The following is a 17105-nucleotide window of genomic DNA, read 5'->3' as shown; positions in this document are numbered from 1 at the left end:
TGCCTCTTAAAAAATGAAAATGTGAACAAATTATATTAAAACAGTAGAAAAGACCAAGAGGATCTCAGGTCACTTAAAGGGCATATAAAGAAACCAAGGGAAATCCTTCCTTGTGATGTGAAGGACAGAAAAAAATGTGTATTTTTTTCCTTTCAATCTCTTCAGCATTATGGAACAGACTTTCCTGTGAGGATAAGTTTGAGAGTTGTATCAGGGAAGGAATCTTAGTTTACCAGCTGGCTGGAAAAGGAGGCCAAGTGCAGATACTGGGAAGGTAGGGGTGCAGGCCTGTTGCTGGGCACGCACACAGTGCCAAAATGGGCTAAGCACACGGGAAGAAAGGTCTTCCTGAACCAAGCAGCAGCAGGAGCACATGCAAGAGTTAAGACAGAGAACGTTAAGCATACTACAATAGCTATTGCCATCTTCAGAGGATACTAGGAATACAGGGGGTAAAGACAGAGAGGAGAAAAAAAAGATTAAGGAAGAGAAGAACGTATCTATACAATAATTCTTCCTGACACAGCCACGGAAAAGGCTACTGGTGAGTTTGGGCTTTATCCCACGATACCACTTGCAGCAGGACTTTTGCCTTCCCCTCCACCTTCCTCCGAAGATGGGGCAGTGCTGGGTCAGGATAACAAGGGTGTGCCTGAGCTGATCGCCTTCCGGTGCCTGCAGGCCAGGCACAATCCTTCCTGATCTCTGTGTTCAAAGCTGCAGTGCACACATAATTCTTTAATGACCTTTACAGTGTTTTAATTTAATTTTCTAAATGCTGAGTCATATAATTATTTACGCAGTTAATTCTGTCCTTTCTTCAGTCCCTGAAGCCACAAAAGGTAACTGTAGTCACTGTTAATCCAATAGTGGTAAAAGGTCAAAAGTTCTTCCCTTGCCTCCCCTCCCTATTCCCCTTCCTCAGTATAAGGATTTCTGAATCCCTACACCAACTATTGCAATTAAAAAAAAAAAAAAAAGCAACCCCCCCACATCAAATAATCCCCTTTCCCCTTCCTGTAAAACCAGCTTAACAAATACTACAAATAAAAAAAATAATCCATCATGACAGTTAATTTAAAAGTAACATTGAACCCCAAATAACGAGAGAGACTTTTTTTTTCCATTTAATACAGAGTGGAGGAGAATTCTCATTTATTTCTTTTATTAAAGATTGTTTCACATCATGACTGAGAGCCAAGCAGAGGACTTCAGGGATTTTTTCCTGCAGTTCTTAAAATAAGTTCTAGTAGGAAAACAAGACCACCTATTCTCCTAGTAGTGGTAGTGTATGCTAATACATTATTTCAGGAATGTTTGTCAAGAGAGTCTGCACAGTGTTTGTATATTTACAGAAGTTTAACTCCCTGCTCCCCTAAGGATGTGTTCCCTCATACTTCTGCATGCTTTAATCTGACATAAAAAATTCCACCGTACCCAGAGTCCCACCACCTATCTGCTTTCCATTCAGTTAGAGAATCCCAACAATTCAGTGCTAATAAAGGTTAACTTAAGTGTTGCCTTTGTGTTTAACTCCTCCTCCTTGCAGGTTGCAATGCTTGAAGCAAGCGAGCACTCTGGTCTGCGTGACAACACACCCACCAGTTACTTGCTCCTTTGCTCCCTTTTGAAGTGGCCTGGAGATCTTGTCATTCAATTCAGTTTTCATCTTTGGAAGCTTTATGCTGCACTTACGTTTTCCTTGAGTGTGATAAGGAACAGCGCCAGGATAGAACAACTGCTAACTGTGGTCACTAGTCATCAGTGGTCTAACTTTTGAACAATAAACTCTTCTTGCAAAGGGTTACTAGCAGAAGCATCCAGTTTTGCTGGTCCTGAAAACCCCATATACAGTTACCCATTAATTTAGAATCTGAAACTATTAATACATCTGACTGTATAATTCTAGTTATCATCCTAGCTGGATTCAAAGAGATAATTTGCCTAATATAGGTGATACACATCATGATGTACTCCCTCCTCATCACACTCCTTGCACTCCAGTCCAATAAACAGCACACCTTACACTTACAGTTTCTTGGATCCCTCTCAAAGAATCCTACCATCTTTTGTGGGTGTAGGTTTGTAAAGTGGAAAAACAGTGGGATTAAGGCAGAAAACTGACATAAGCAAGCAGTTCATCACAGACATACCCAATTAGACACGATCTGACTGAACAGACTACTGACTGCCAACTAGTACGCATTTATGTATTTACACCCCCTTAAAGTCCAAGAGTCTTTGTAGCCTTCTTCATTCAGTCTGCACATTTAAACTGACAAAAACGTGTATATACACAGCACTTGAAAATAGGGAGGAAAAGAAAAACAGAACAGCCAGACCAGCAGCTTCATCTTGGTATAATCATCCTTTCTATGGCGCAAATGATATGATCCCAGTTTTTACAAAATATTGCCAGCAGCGTCACTGCGAAAAAAGTGCAGATGATATGAAAACGGCTCTTCATCATAGGAGCAATGAACTTTGCAATAGTAGAAACACACACTAAGATGACAGTCATGAAGGCCAAGATAACATTTATACATTTCCCCAGGAGCACTTTGGCATTAACTGTTTCGGATTGCTGTGCCTGCTGTTCTTGCTGATGAAGCTCCAGCTTCGAAACACGGGTCTGGCACGATTCCAAGGCTTCCTGGAGATAGAAAACAAGAATCAGGGCAGATGTATTTCCACACAACACTTCCTGTTTTAGCAGCAGGACCATCCATCATTAAGATTAGAAAGTGTAGTTTATTTTAGACTCCTCAAACTTCAATGAACCACCAACTCTTTTAAAAATAAATGCACATATTTATCTACTTGTATGTATCACTGCCTGCCCAGGCATAATTAAGTCTGACAACACCGTCCAAAATGCAGTATTTCCATTTTTCATGCTTCAAAAAAAAAAAAAAAGTATCATAGCTGTAATGTTCACGATAGATAATGTTTCCTGCACATACTGATGAGATAAAATACTGGGAAAGCTGTTGCCGTGGCAACTTCCCTTGCATTAAAACAGCACCGAAGTTGGTTTCTTTGTATACACTACAGAAATCATTACAGTAATGACTCGCTGTGTTACTAATTAAATCTACCGTGCAACATGTACCATTTGGTTTACACCACCTCTCTGGTCTACAATACTTTTGTTCTGAAAGCCACAGCGCGGGGCCTGAGCTCTCAGTGTGCTGCTGATGCCTTGCTCTGTCAGCGTGCAGGCTCATTCACCTGCACCCCAAGCAGGCAGCATGCAGTGGAGACACCTGCGGAGATGCCCGTAAGGCATTCCCTCTCTCTCACGATACGTTCCACTTCACGGTTTGTTCAAAGAAAGCAGGCCTTCCTCTTCTGCTCGAGGGCAAGCTCAAAGTGGTCTTTGTAAAATGGTGCCTGAATCACTAACCCCACACTCAACCCTTCACATGGAAGGGTGAATTCATTAACTGCCAAATTCTGAATAGCTGCTGAATTCACTAACTTGCCAAAATGCCACTTTGTGCTTGAGTTGTGACTTGGGCACCATTGGTGACACCGTGTAAGGCTACTTTCAGGAGATGGAGCACCTCCAACCATTTTCATTGGGTTGGCAGGGATTTTCTCCTGATCACACAGTAAACTGCTTCAATACAGTATTTATGTAAAAACAAACAAAAACACTGCACAAAGAGTTATTAGCTTTCTTCGGCTGGGCCAGTTCTCCATGGTTTTTGGTTTACCACATGACCAGCCGGTGTTTTAAAACTCATCTGCCCAACCCTTAAGGTCTGAGTGCTCCAAAGTTCAGTTGTTACATGAAATATCCACAACTTGAATGCTTTTTCTGTATCTTAGCTTATTTGCCAAACCCCAAATTAGATAAGATTAAACAGGCCCAACTAGAGAGATAAAAGAAGCAAGCCTGTATCAACTGAGAGACTTTTAAAACAAACTGAAGTGCTGACTGTCCCCTCAGGGTTCAGCTGATGAGTTTAACATTTCACAGCCCATCTACTGGAAAGCTCAGGTCTCATTCTTTATTTACATCCTCAAGATGCCTACACAGAAAGGAGTCCTTTACTTACTTGAGATCTCTTTAAACCTACAAAGGAAGCTCTGATATGCTTAGGTTCAATATCATCCATTTCTCACTATTCCCAGGGGTTTCCTAACCCTCATACCAGCCAGGAAAGGGTCTGATCTTCCTGCTACTGGCCTGCTGCCTCTGCTCTCTACGGTTAGGAATGCGAGCACAGGGATGTACTGGATGGAAAGTTTTCATTTACCATCTGAGCCAATAAGATGAGAGCCATTGAGCATTCCTCAGTCATTAGTGAATGTAAACCCAAAGGTATGGCAAAACAATATGTTCACCACTTCCTCAGATTTTGGGTAGAAACATTATGCGTTATACTGATGATTATATTGTACATAAATATTGAAGTACATAACTACCTGCTGTTCAGGACAAACTTGTAGACATTACTGGCTTTTGCCTGAAGACAGACATGACTATAAACCATCTGTTTGAAGTCTCTCTCACACTTTTTACCTTAAACACAATTTAGAGTAAACCTTGTCATGTGATACAACTACATACTGGGGAAAGTCTGAGCAAGAGGATTCTGTTAGGACACTTAATAGATTCAAATCCTTCCTCTGGTGCAAGAGATTATAACACAGTCCATTCTTCATCCACAAATCTGCCTAGATTTTATCATCGATTGCAGCAGATAAAATTCTGGGTCTATTGAAATAAATGGAGACTGTCACTGATTTAAAGGTGCTCGAGTTTTACCATAGAAAACAGAAAACATGGGCTTAAGTGTCTCCCCACATTTTTATATACAAAGACATGGGAAGCTGCAAGTGTTTTACAGTACAATATTTTTACAGTACACGATTTATAGCAAGTGTTACAAGTTTGATAAGCATAAAAAAGTACCTGAACATCTCGTGATCGCTCATATGCTTGATACGCCACTTTTTCCTCTATGCTGGCTAGCTCTTGTTTCAAGTTTGCTGTCTCATGTTGATGAAGATCAGTGAGGTCATTTAACTGGTCTTCCAATCTTTCGTATCTTTTCAGGAAAAAAGGTCTAAATTTAGTGCTTTCTATTTCAGTGATGCTAGGTCATGAAAACAATTACACACTTTAAAAGGCAACTTCTCAGCGTACTATGGATTCATCTGACTGGCATTACCAAGCAGTAGAAAAATCATTAGAAATACTGGAAACATTCCATAAGCATTTATTCAACAAACTCAAATCCTTTTCTGAATGTTCCTTCCTGGCAGTGGGTATATATTATATATACACACCCACAGAGCAAATATTTGTATATCATTGGTGAATTATATGAACTATAAACCAATGGTTAAAGGTCTCCAATTCACATTTTTCCATTTCTCACTCTTCACTCAGTCAAGAAAATATGGTTTCATGGGCAAACTTGATCCAGTTAACAACTCACCAGTAGTGAAAGGAAATGAACATTTCCCTGGATCCCCTCTCACACACAACTGCAAGGTCCTGCCAATCACAGACAGCCCATTCTGGCACGTCTCTATATGGTCAACCAGTTCAACTAAACCACCAGAAAACTAACTTTTTTCCCCTTTTTTTTGGGTCAGTTCGTAATTTGGTTTAGCAGGCAAATAGGGAAATGCTGCAGTTGGCACAAAAATGATGGAGGCAAGATTGTCTAGCTGTGGAAATGGTGGCAGGAGGCCTGACACCTTAGGAAGTGAGCTGTCAGAAAAGGCCACTGCCTTGTCATGGAACCAAGTCTTCAGAGCAATAGGACATTTACTCTGTTCTTTCCTCCCTCATGTTACCATCTGACATCCAGCCTTTCCTGTATTTCAACATCTGTAAACAAGGAAAACACTAAATATTGTTTCATACTGAGGTTTTGCCCATTAGTGTAGTAGAGACTTCAAGAATCAATGCTTACTTTAACAAGTGATAGGACAAATGGCATGTAGGTACAGCAGGTGCAAACCCCCTGCATAACGTCTCACTTTCCACAGTGGACGATAAAGGAATTAATTACAAGTAAGAAATGCAAGACAAAGTTGTGCTACGGCAACTGAAAATTACACTGCACCAGGGTACGCTGTGAAATTGCATCCACTAGACAGCAATGTGTCCAAGAAGTATTTGCACAAGGTACCCAGGACTAGGGATGTACTTAGCAGCTGTAAGGAAGCTGTTACACCGCAGACTGATTGCCATTTTCAAGTCATTACAGATCAGACTCCTTCCACCACCTACAAAACAACTGGCACCTCCTCTATGCAGTATTCACAGTATGCCACTACGGTATCAGATGACGGAGTGTTCTGACAGGCCTTAGTCTGAAGGCAGAGCGCTAATATTTCTTATCAAATGATGTGACAATGTTATGCATAGATGTTCAGTTATTGGAAGGAGTAACATTTTGGTACCAGATACCAGTTGGAATTATTTTTTCCTTTTGCTTCTAAAGTGTCTCTATCTCTCTCTCTCACACACACACATTTACATTTTCCAAATGCTCATATGCCCATAAGTCATTTCAAAAGAACAGTTAAAAGAAAATACCTATATCTTTCCTCCTGCAACATTTGAGAAATAAAGCCATAGTCTCTTTTAAATTGTGTTTTTAAATTCTCGATATCATCAGCTAATTGGGACTGTGTTTCCTTGATTTCCCTTAGTTCCTCCAAAATCATGGAGAGCTTTCCTTGGCTGTCCAGGGAGCCTGCCACAGCAGGACCAAATGAAGTGTTCCCATTACTGTCTGCTGAGCCAGAGGTCCCACTTGAGCATTCATCATCGCTAACGTATTTGGGTTTGGCAACAATGGTGGCACTGCCCCCATAGGTTCTAGAACTCGATTCTGGCCGAAATTCATCCAGGGTGTTTTTGAGATGAGCAATGTTGTCTGCACTACCAAATTTGTTTCGGATCAGATTTGCAAACTCTCTCGACTTGCTGAAAACAAAGACCGGTGGTGTCAAGGATACACCCGGCACACCCGACTTGCTGCTCTCTGGTCCATGCCCGGAGGTACGAGGCTTTCCATGCTGAATATCCTTCAAGCTATCTTTGGAAGTATCCTTAGTGCTTTTGGAAGATCCATTTTGTTCAATATCCTTCAATTTTTTGTGATACTGTTCTAATTTCTTCTGCAGCTGAGCAATGGAGTGGGCGGATTTCTGGTTCTTTTTCTCAAAGACTTGTTTGATGCGCCCAGCCTGTTGCTTGTCTGCACTGTTTACCAGTTTCAAATACTCAGCCACATTTCCATCTCGAGCTGTTTGTTCAACTTTGATTTGTTCAGTAACCTTGAGGATTTTCTGTTTCAAGCTATCTGCACTGAGTTTGACTTTGTGAAACTCTAGGACCCCATCTGGTACATCAAAGTTGAGATTGGTGTCAGAGCCTCCGCGGCGAATGTTAAGTGGCAAACTGAGAGTATTCATGTCATGTCTTTCCACCTGAGGAGACAGAAAAGAGAGAGAGAAATTGAGTTTTATTTTTGAAATCCAGCTTTCAATTTCCATTACTGCACATAATTATAACAAATACAGTATATAAGGTAGGTTATTGTAGCAAAATAGAATGAGCCTTTCTTTGAAATTAAGGAGCATTTTTCTCAACTTCCCTGGGTTGATAAACAGATGAGGGAACTACCTGTTTCTCAAAAAAAAAAAAGCAGCAAGACTAATAATCGTGAAAATTATGCAGGTAATCATAGTCACAGTTACAAAATCAGAACAATGCCTAGTTAGAAAGCGTTCCTACATATTTTTTCATTACTATGAAGAGTTTCAAAGAGTTCACAGCTGATAATCACCATTGTTCTCTTAGAAATGGTCAAATACCGATAAAGTTGCAAACAGACTTTTCATTATATGGCAGTAATGTACGGAACAGTATATTTTACCAGGTTCAAATCTGTTTCTGATACACGCTCCTAGCTTGAGATGTAGGCCCACGTGAATCTAATGATGTTCAACAAGGCCAAGTGCAAGGTGCTGCACCTGGGCTGGGGCAATCCCAGAGGTGAGTACAGACTGGGAGGAGAAAGTCCTTGAGAGCAGCCCTGCAGAAGAGAGACTTGGGGGTTCTGGTGGATGAAAGGTTTTGACATGAGCCAGCAGTGCGTGCTTGCGGCCCAGAAGGCCAACTGCATCCTGGGCTGCATCAACAGAGGAGTGGCCAGCAGGGGAGGGAGGTGATTGTCCCCCTCTGCTCTGCCCTTGCGAGGCCCCACTTGGAGTGCTGCGTCCAGGGCTGGGGCCCCCAGCACAAGAAGGATGTGGGGCTGTTAGAGCGGGTCCAGAGGAGGGCCACGAAGATCAGAGGGCTGGAGCACCTCTCCTACAAAGAAAGGCTGAGAGAGCCGGGGCTGTTCAGCCTGGAGAAGAGGAAAAAAAGGAGAGTAACTTTTTGCTCAGTCAAATAATGACAGCATACAAGGGGGAATGATTTTAAACTAAAAGAGTGAAGATTTAGATTGGATGTTAGGAGGAAATTCTTCACTCAGAGGGTGGTGAGGCACTGGCACAGGCTGCCCAGAGAAGCTGTGGATGCCCCATCCCTGGAGGTGCTCAAGGCCAGGCTGGATGGGCCTTTGGGCAGCCTGGTCTGGTGGGAGGTGTCCCTGCCCATGGCAGGGGGGTTGGAACTGGGTGGTCTTCAAGGTCCCTTCCAACCCAAGCCATCTATGATTCTAATTCATCACATTTCGCATACCTAGCTAAATGATCCTGGAAGATCACTGTATACTTCAGTAGGAAGCAGCTGCTAGTTTTTAGTGCAGAGAGCACAGAGAAAGAACTGGCCCATATTTGACTTTCCACACTTGATGAAGTTGCCTAACAACTCGATCTGCTGTGACTAAGTCTGTTTTAATGCCAAATTAATTGAGTGGGTTTTGCTGAAAGGAACTCGGGGAAAAAATGCATTCACTTAAGTGTAGGATCCATACACCTTAATAATGCTCTTAGCAAAAGAGAGCTAGCAAAAACAATTAGGCAACCTGGACACATCATCAGCACAACAGATTATTCACCTTTCTCAGAAGACAGACAAGATGGTCTGATACAAAACATACAGAGTATTTCCTCCTATAAAGCCAGAGCCACAGAGGATCCATGAGACAAGACTGACCTAACCAGAATGGTTTCATCTCTACCATCTCATGCCAGCCTCCATGACAAAGAAGGTACATTTCATTAAAGCTGCTGCAACATCACATCTAGAGAGACTGCTTAACACACTTCTGGCTATGATGGGTTTTCAGAGTTTTAACACCAGGGGGATCGAATACAGTTGCTTGAGTGAGACAAGAAGCAGAAACAGGACAGAAGCTTTATTAAAGCATATCTTTTAAAGATGCATTTGTGAAATGCTGTTCAAATGTTTAGCTACTCATTGCTCCAGAAGGCCTGACATACTACATTCAAAGGTCGACTTCCAACCACAGTGTTTGCTATTGTCTGTAGTACTGTAGATCTCCTTGCAGCAAGACCTGCACACATACCTGTCCAGTCATCACCATTCAATTTTTTTCTTTGATTAAGAACATAAAGACATCATTAAACATTGCTGTAAGACTTCTTTTCCCAATCTTACACCGTTTTGGTGGTCTTCCTGGGAATTCTTGCCAGTATTCTTCCACTCCTCTTAAAATACAGCCTCAGGAGCCAGACACGGCATCCTACTGTTATGTCATGTTAGTTACATTAGTTAGTACTGTTATACTGTGCATGCATCATGCACAGACTGATCACGAGAACCATTGAGGTGGGTTACAAACACAGCCACAAATTGGATCTCCACCTGAACATTTCAGAGGCAAGATCACCTCTGTTCCTACTTTATATTCTTATCCTTATATTACTGAGGATTATAGAGGATTACAGGGGTTCTTTTTTGCTTGTTTAGGTTTCTTGTTTTTGGGTTGGTTGGTTTTTTTGCTACTGCACTCATTAAAGCAACAGCCTACAACTGCCTGGAAGTCTGTAAGTCTCCTTTTTCTTCTGTGCCTTTTTCCACAAATTTATCTGTAAGGAAAGAATGCAGGATACCAAACTGGCCCCAGCCAGCAATATCTGCTTCAGAAATAAAGGCATTTCACCAAACCTTGCACAAGTAGCTAGTAAAAAAACACAAGACAACAAAACCACAATACTAATTTCTTGTGGTATCACAGTAAATTATTCAAGGTCTAACACCAAAAACCTTCCTGGCTAACCCTTTTCTGTGTAAATCTACGAAGCCGGAACAGTCTGCCTCTTCCTTCCCAACCGCAGCATCGCTGCTGGGAAAGGGTCCTTGGCAGAGCTAGGATTCTGGCAGTGACAAAAAGCAGGTAATGTAAAAGTTCACATTCACCAACCTCTGAGATAAATGGACACTTGAAAAATGCAAACTGAACAGCTCCTGATTTGACAATTTCTTCTAGAGAATATTGTTTTCATTGTTTTAACGGTGACATTTAAGACTAGGAATCTATTCCAAGGATTAAACCAGTGCTGTAGCCTTAGCTCTGCACTTCACCAATTTGATTAAAAGGATTAATATTAAGCCGCAGGCTTATTGAAAAGGGATACAAATCATATATATATATATATATATATATATATATATATATATATGAGATTTATATGATTTAATATCATAGATCATATGCATTTCATATGAAAGACACCTCATTAATAGGATCTCATTTTTGTACGTAGCACAGATATGACACGGATGGCATTCTATATTTACTACATCTAATTTGAAGAGTGACAAAAATCACAGGTGGCTCAAAATTATATACTTATTTAGAACAAGCCTTAAATATATAACTCATGGCAAAAAAAATAGCTTTTGCAGATCATTTTTTAAAGTGACAACAATCATAATTCTACTAGTACAGCTAAAATATGCAAAAATAGCTTCACGTGGGATACTTGGACCTTTCTGTAGACTCTCACAGGTATGAAAAGCAACCAAGGCAGTCAGCTGAAGAGCTTAGACACTAGATCTGTACTCCTATTGCAGACATTTCTTTAAATATATCTACTAGGCCTGGACAAATTCAGTAAAGAGAAAAAGCTGAATATAAAACAATAGTTTCCTGAAACAACTGAAGACATTTTTGAATAAGCTTTTTGGCCCCGAAGCATACTATAATAAATCACTGAATCACATATACACACAAGACAGCTCCACTGCTGGTGTTACTCAGGACAAGCTGTACATACTTCCAGGAATGGGTGGGTCCATCTCTAACCTTTGCACAGCATTAAGTGTTTACTTCCTCAGTACAAAATACTCTAAAAATATATTGTAATAGTTGGATATGAGCCCAAACCAGATCCCTTCTCCCTTATGTCCTCTGGAGTCCTTATGTCCCTTATGTTCTCTGGAGTCTCCAGCGGTTGGCAAGGTCTGTCACCTTCATGCACCCCGTGCCTTCCTGTAACATCAAGGTCATAACAGCAGTAGGGGAAAGAAGAACAATACTGTCAAAGGATTACATCAGCTGAAAGTTTCATTGCTTTTGCAGGCCGTGGTAAGTAGAGCTGAGAAAATCAAGTAACACGTGGTAAGTCTACTTCTGAAATGAGTAAAACCAATGGTAGGTTCATCAATTGTAGGTTCAGTTTAATTTCAGTGAAGTTTAGAAAAAGAATTGTCTGGATTTCCAAAAACACTGCTAGGACCGGTATTTTATCCTATTGGATTGAGAGCTCTGCAAGGGTACAGAAGAAATACAACCAAGACATACCCGAGTGTGTTTGGCCAAAGCAGCAGCATTGCTCTTGCCGTCATTTTGCCAGGTTATTGTAGCAACAAAAGCTATCAAAATAGTCTATTGATGTAAAACGTTCCCCACCCCTTTAAATCTGAAGCAAGCAGACACTGGAGGGAGGACCCAGGTAGCTCTGGACAAGTGCCCTACCACCTTCTGTTCCAGTGATGAGGTTGACCAGCTTGGCAAAGATCCTTTTGTGATTGTTCTGTAGCTCAACTTCTACGTTACCCCAAGACGCCACGGGTCCAATTGCAAATTCTATCCTAAATCCTGCTTGCTGCAGCATCCTTGTTTTGAGTTGAGAAGAATTACCCCGTGTTAGCGAGAAGCACAAAGGAAAAGAGAATGCAATCACCATTCATCTCTCCTATCACAATAACAATTAACCAGGAACTGGGGATTGGCAGCAGAGGAGAGGAAGCAGTCCTGAGACAAGTGGTAACGAGAGAAAAGCCCAGAAATTTCCAAGGAAATACAAGAGACGTTTCCTAGAAGCTAGGCTCTGGACAAGCAGGAAAAAACAATTTGACTGTGGTTACTGGGATTGCCATAGCTAATACTAGCTTGAAGGAAGCCTGGGGCCTAGAGACCGCTGGATTTTGTGGAGCAGGTCACGAATGTTAGTAGCTCTCAGCCCAGCAGAGAGCTCCTTGTAAAGCTCGTGCCCCTTAAAGACCAGTGACTGCGGAGCAGAGCAATGCAGGCTTCCTGCCTGCATCAGAGCCAGGCACGACAGAGGACATTGGGGCACCTCTTGGGGGTAAACCAACTTCTTCCTGCCCCAGTCTCTCCTCCGAGGGCCGGGCAAATCCCACAGACAGTACTGCTGGGCTGCGCACGCAGCACGCCCCAAGCCAGAGCACAGTGCTTCCAGAGGGATAGTGCAGGAACGGCTTGGTGTGGTGAACATAGGTGCACTGCTAGGAGCCCTTCGTTAGGCACGCACTGCCAGGAACATTTTGTCTTAAATACCACATGGAGGGCTGGGTGGAAGGGAACATGCCAAACGTCCCAGGTCAGACTGAACCTGCAGGTGTCCGTGAGGAGGGTACCAAGCGGACAGGAGCTGCAGAATGGGTGAGAACACCGTGCCTCAAGCCTGCGCAGATCGGCTGTTATAACCTCTGGTTGCAACATGCAAAGCAGGACTAGAAGGTTCCTTCTTCCACCAAGCTCCGGGTGCGATCCACTTGGGAGAAAGAAACCTGTAGCGAATAGAGCACGGAGAGTATGCGGCCCCCCCGGTGCAGCCCACCCCCCAGCACCCAGCTGCTGGCCGCCCAGCTCAGTCGCTTCCCACTGAGAAGTGAGAGCTCAGCACCCATGGCTGGGTGTCAAACTGAACCCTGCTGTTTATTTCATGCGTGCCTTTTATATTCTTTTAAGAAGGGGCATGAAGATTGGGACAGAAAAAGCACTGGCAAGACTGTCACTGATGGCACACACACCCCAGGCTGCAGAAAGGACACCACCAGAAGCAAACCACAAAGACCGCAAGTGATCTGCTCATTCAGATAGGCTCGGTTTACAGCCTTGGTTTTGTTTGTTTGCCTTTCGCCAGCCTCATCACCAGTCATAGCCGTGCGAGCTAAACAAAAATTTATGACGACAATGTACATCTATTACAACCTTTACAGGGGTATCTGATCAGTGCTTAGGAAAAAAGCCCATAAGAAACAAAATAGGATAAAAGCAGCTCTAAAGCTTTTCAGGGTTTAGCAAAACAGCAACAATAATCAGGGCTAATTCTTTTTTTGTCAGAAAGTGTACATACACAAGAAGTACAGGGGTCCCAATGGGTAAAACAACACGCACAGGAGTTTCTGACTTTTGCTGTGTATTATCAAAGCAGAACTGTGTTTGGGAAGGGAGTTTCACCACTGCTTACGAATTCACTGCTTCTTTTAAAATCCACAGATGAGTCCTTCACTGAAGGCTCAAAACAGGGTTAGTGATCATAAAAGCTCTTAAGTCATATAAAACCAGCCCACAAAATTATTGTTGCACACTATGTCACTGCAAAACCCCTTCGCTAATGTTTTCGTTAATGTTTTCTTCCCCCCCCCCCCCCCCCCCCCTTTTTCTTTTTTTTAAAAAGAGCTACTTAATAGTAATATCATGAAGTACCTACACTCAGCATGTCAAATAGCACCAAGGACGGCTCCTTTACCATCAGCAGTCCCCCTGCTGCCCGTCAAGACGATGAACGTCAAAGCTGTAAGGATCTCTCACCAAAACACACGGGCTTTATTCCAGGTGGTTTTCAAAGAGTGGGTCCTGCTCCACAGCCCCGGTCCCATCAACGCCTCAGCCCGAAGCACCGCTCTGCCCAGGCTGTATATGTATTCCTTAAAGAATTAAACAGACCTGGAGAGATGCTGAGGCAGTAACAGACTCACCACTGGCACTAATGCAAATATCAGGTTTTTCTGTTTGTTTGTTGTGCCCCCTCTCCAATCCCTAGGTTTAGCAGAGAAATTTTCAAGGTATTCCCAGCTACCCTTTGGGAGCTCCCCGTACTTCAGCATTCAGAGGCTGGGGAGCTCCAAGGCCATTTCATGAGCAAAGCACCACACAGAGGGAAGCCAGCCAGCAGCTTTGGTACTTTCAAAAGTTTTGCTCAGCACAAAATATCCATTTTTCTAATTCATAATTAAAGGAATGAACTTTAAAGGAATGAACTAAAGCCAAATTAGCTAGGTCACTGCTGGCTGTAGGTAAGTCTCTAAATACAGCACTACTTCAGATTAAACCAACAATGCAAGAAGGGAACAAGGGAGGGAAGAGGCAGCTTTCTGCTTAATTACTAACACCAAATCCTTCAAAACACAGCAACATCCATTGAAAAGTCTCCTGTTTCATGACCCACGATGAGTCCTGTTCCAGGCTGTTCCGCAGCATAAAACTGCCACGAGCAAACCAGCGCCAACGCAAACAACTTCCATGCCCAGACACTGAGTTCAAGAGGCTTTTTTTTTTTTTTTTTATAAAAGCAAAGGAAGCCACTCTCCACTGACTGCCCAGCAGCTGTGTCAGAAGTCAGTGTCCTGCCTAGGGAAAAGAACACAGTGATGAACTACCACTCACATTTACTACGCTCATAAAGTTTCCTAAGAGGGCAAGAGGTAGGCTCCACACCCCACAATTACCTACTTTGCTTCAGGTCAGTCCAACTCTTTAGCTAAGCACCATTAATAAAGAAATAGTCATTAAAATGCTCTCTCCTAACTTCTTAAATTACGATAAGCGACACTTGTGCGCGTGTTCCTTTCCTCTCAGGTTTCCGTAGCAATGTAAGGAAACGCCTGGGGGTCCCACCGCCTTGGGGTGCCATCCCACAGTCCTGCTCCCGCTGGAGGAGGTGCCTTGCACCCGACGCACGCCCCTCATGTTACAGCCAGCACGAACCAGAGGGGGTGGCAGACTCCTGAAGAATGATGCATGAGATACAGTCTGCATCTCTTCTTTCAAGCTGATTATTCAACTCAGTTTCAGTGTTTCTAACAAGCACTTCCTTTTACCCCCCACACACACCACTAGCTCTTATAGATTTTCTTCCCCTCCCATTCAATAATTACTTCCCTTTTCTAACAGCGTTCAAATAGGTGGCAAGAATTAGATTTTCCCTGAATATTGTGAAATACTCAGTGAAGAGCCAGCCCCTATACATGTCCAATTATTAAATCCTTCGCCATGAAGGAGAATTTGATAAAAAGGCAGGCGCATCCCTGTATGACTACCCACTTCTCAGAGCTCAGCACGTCCTTCTGATTTCCCACCTCTGGGGATTTAGAGCGCGTCTTCCCTCACATCCCAGCTCATCTGTTCTGTGTGGAGGAAGCAACAGCAGGTCACCTGCTCCCCCTACCCGGGTCTTTCTGCTGACAACCAATTCTTTTGATTTACCTGCTAGTCACACTGCCTCAGCATTTCCTGAAATCCCGGCTCCTGGACGCGTGCAGTCGTATGAGATACTCTCAGGGAATATTACTGAAAGTTTCTTGTCAGTTAGAGAGAAATGACTTCCACATCTAACTTAATAGTCAATGACCAACAAAGTCCTTCCTCCCCCAAAACACAGACAATGTTATGGAAATTTAAAAAAAGTGATTTACAGATGCACAAAAATCTAAAGCTCAATCCAACACTCATTTTAGGAAGTCTAATTCATGATTTTTTATTGCTCTTAGATGGCAACATAAAACATAAAACCTATTTTGTCACAGGAACATCAAGACTGAACAGTAGCAGCGAATTTGGCAGTACCACCATTCAGAGACAAAACACTTTAAACCCAGACAGAACGAGCATGGTGTGCAAAAGACCCAAGACGTGGGTATTTTGTTTGTTGTAACCACCGCAAACCTTCCAGTTATAAACAATAGAACAATGGCTCCAGCACGCATGAGATCTCTTCATTTGCGTTAATATCGCAGCAGCACATCCTGAGCATATAAACAATCACATCTTGTCCTGTACGTGAACCGAGCCACTTAGTTAAAGGAGCCTGCTTTTTCTTCCTTTTTTTTTCCCTCCTTTCTGTCTGAGCATACTGGGCTGATGAAGTAAAACCTCACAAAAACATTAGTTACGTGTGCCGTTCTGCCTATACAGAGGGCTTTTAGTTCATTTTCCACGTGAAGGTGTAATCACAAAACTCAGTCTGCGCCACTACCCTGAGTGACTGACAGCCACAGGCTGCCTGATGTCAGTTTTCAGTGTTATGGGAGCTCCTGGAAAGCTTACAGATGGGGCTTTAATCCCGCTTTACGAAGAATTCACACACATCAGACATTCCTCTGACTTCCAGACATTAGGGGCTCTAAGCAGCGCTTGTCCATCAAGCCCCACAGCTGGCAGTCCTCCTCCCATGTATCAGCAGCAGCCAGCTAAGCCTCTCTGAGCCCCGGAAGGTCTCTCCGTCCCACCCCTGCCCTTACGCATCAGGCTGCCCTGTTTTGAAGAGCATGCTGTTTACCTCTCCATAATCATTAGTACACATCTTGATGAAGTAACTTTATTTTTGAAAGCTTACTTACCTACACACACAGGCAAGCTTTCGCTATCTGTCACATTACACACCCATGAAGAACATTTCTTCAGTTGCGCTCCCATGCCTGCTATCAAAGGCAGGTATTTGCACCCAGTACCGTAAGGGAGGCCAAAGGCTTTGAGGCCTTAAAACTGCAGGGAGATTGAGCCACCAAAATTCAAGAGCCTGGGCCACATTTTATGACCTACCTGTGCTGAAAGAAGGAAAGGGGGAAAAAAAGGGAGAGACAGCCCCAGAAAATAGAGACACGAGACTTTATTTGAAAGCCT

General features: G+C 42.9%; 1 protein-coding gene across 3 annotated transcripts in view; it reads right to left on the bottom strand.

The window, feature by feature from the left end:
- Positions 1 to 1123: 1123 nt before the first annotated feature.
- TMCC3 (transmembrane and coiled-coil domain family 3) overlaps positions 1124 to 17105 on the bottom strand; it is a 135662-nt gene continuing 119680 nt past the window's right edge. Inside the window, exons 3-5 of one of the 3 annotated variants that reach the window (XM_050711277.1) lie at positions 6566 to 7464; positions 4925 to 5060; positions 1124 to 2653 (exon numbers count right to left, since the gene is read on the bottom strand). In XM_050711277.1, coding sequence (XP_050567234.1) covers positions 2351 to 2653; positions 4925 to 5060; positions 6566 to 7449 — 1323 coding nt within the window. In that variant the 5' untranslated portion in view covers positions 7450 to 7464 and the 3' untranslated portion in view covers positions 1124 to 2350. The remainder of the gene's footprint in view (positions 2654 to 4924; positions 5061 to 6565; positions 7465 to 17105) is intronic. The other 2 variants (XM_050711274.1, XM_035551641.2) reach the window with 2 other exon arrangements.

Source organism: Cygnus atratus, chromosome 1 (genome assembly GCF_013377495.2).
Source record: "Cygnus atratus isolate AKBS03 ecotype Queensland, Australia chromosome 1, CAtr_DNAZoo_HiC_assembly, whole genome shotgun sequence".
In the NCBI taxonomy this organism is placed as follows: domain Eukaryota; kingdom Metazoa; phylum Chordata; class Aves; order Anseriformes; family Anatidae; genus Cygnus; species Cygnus atratus.
The sequence above is the reverse complement of the archived record's forward strand: the minus strand, read 5'-3'. Positions and strand labels throughout refer to the sequence as shown.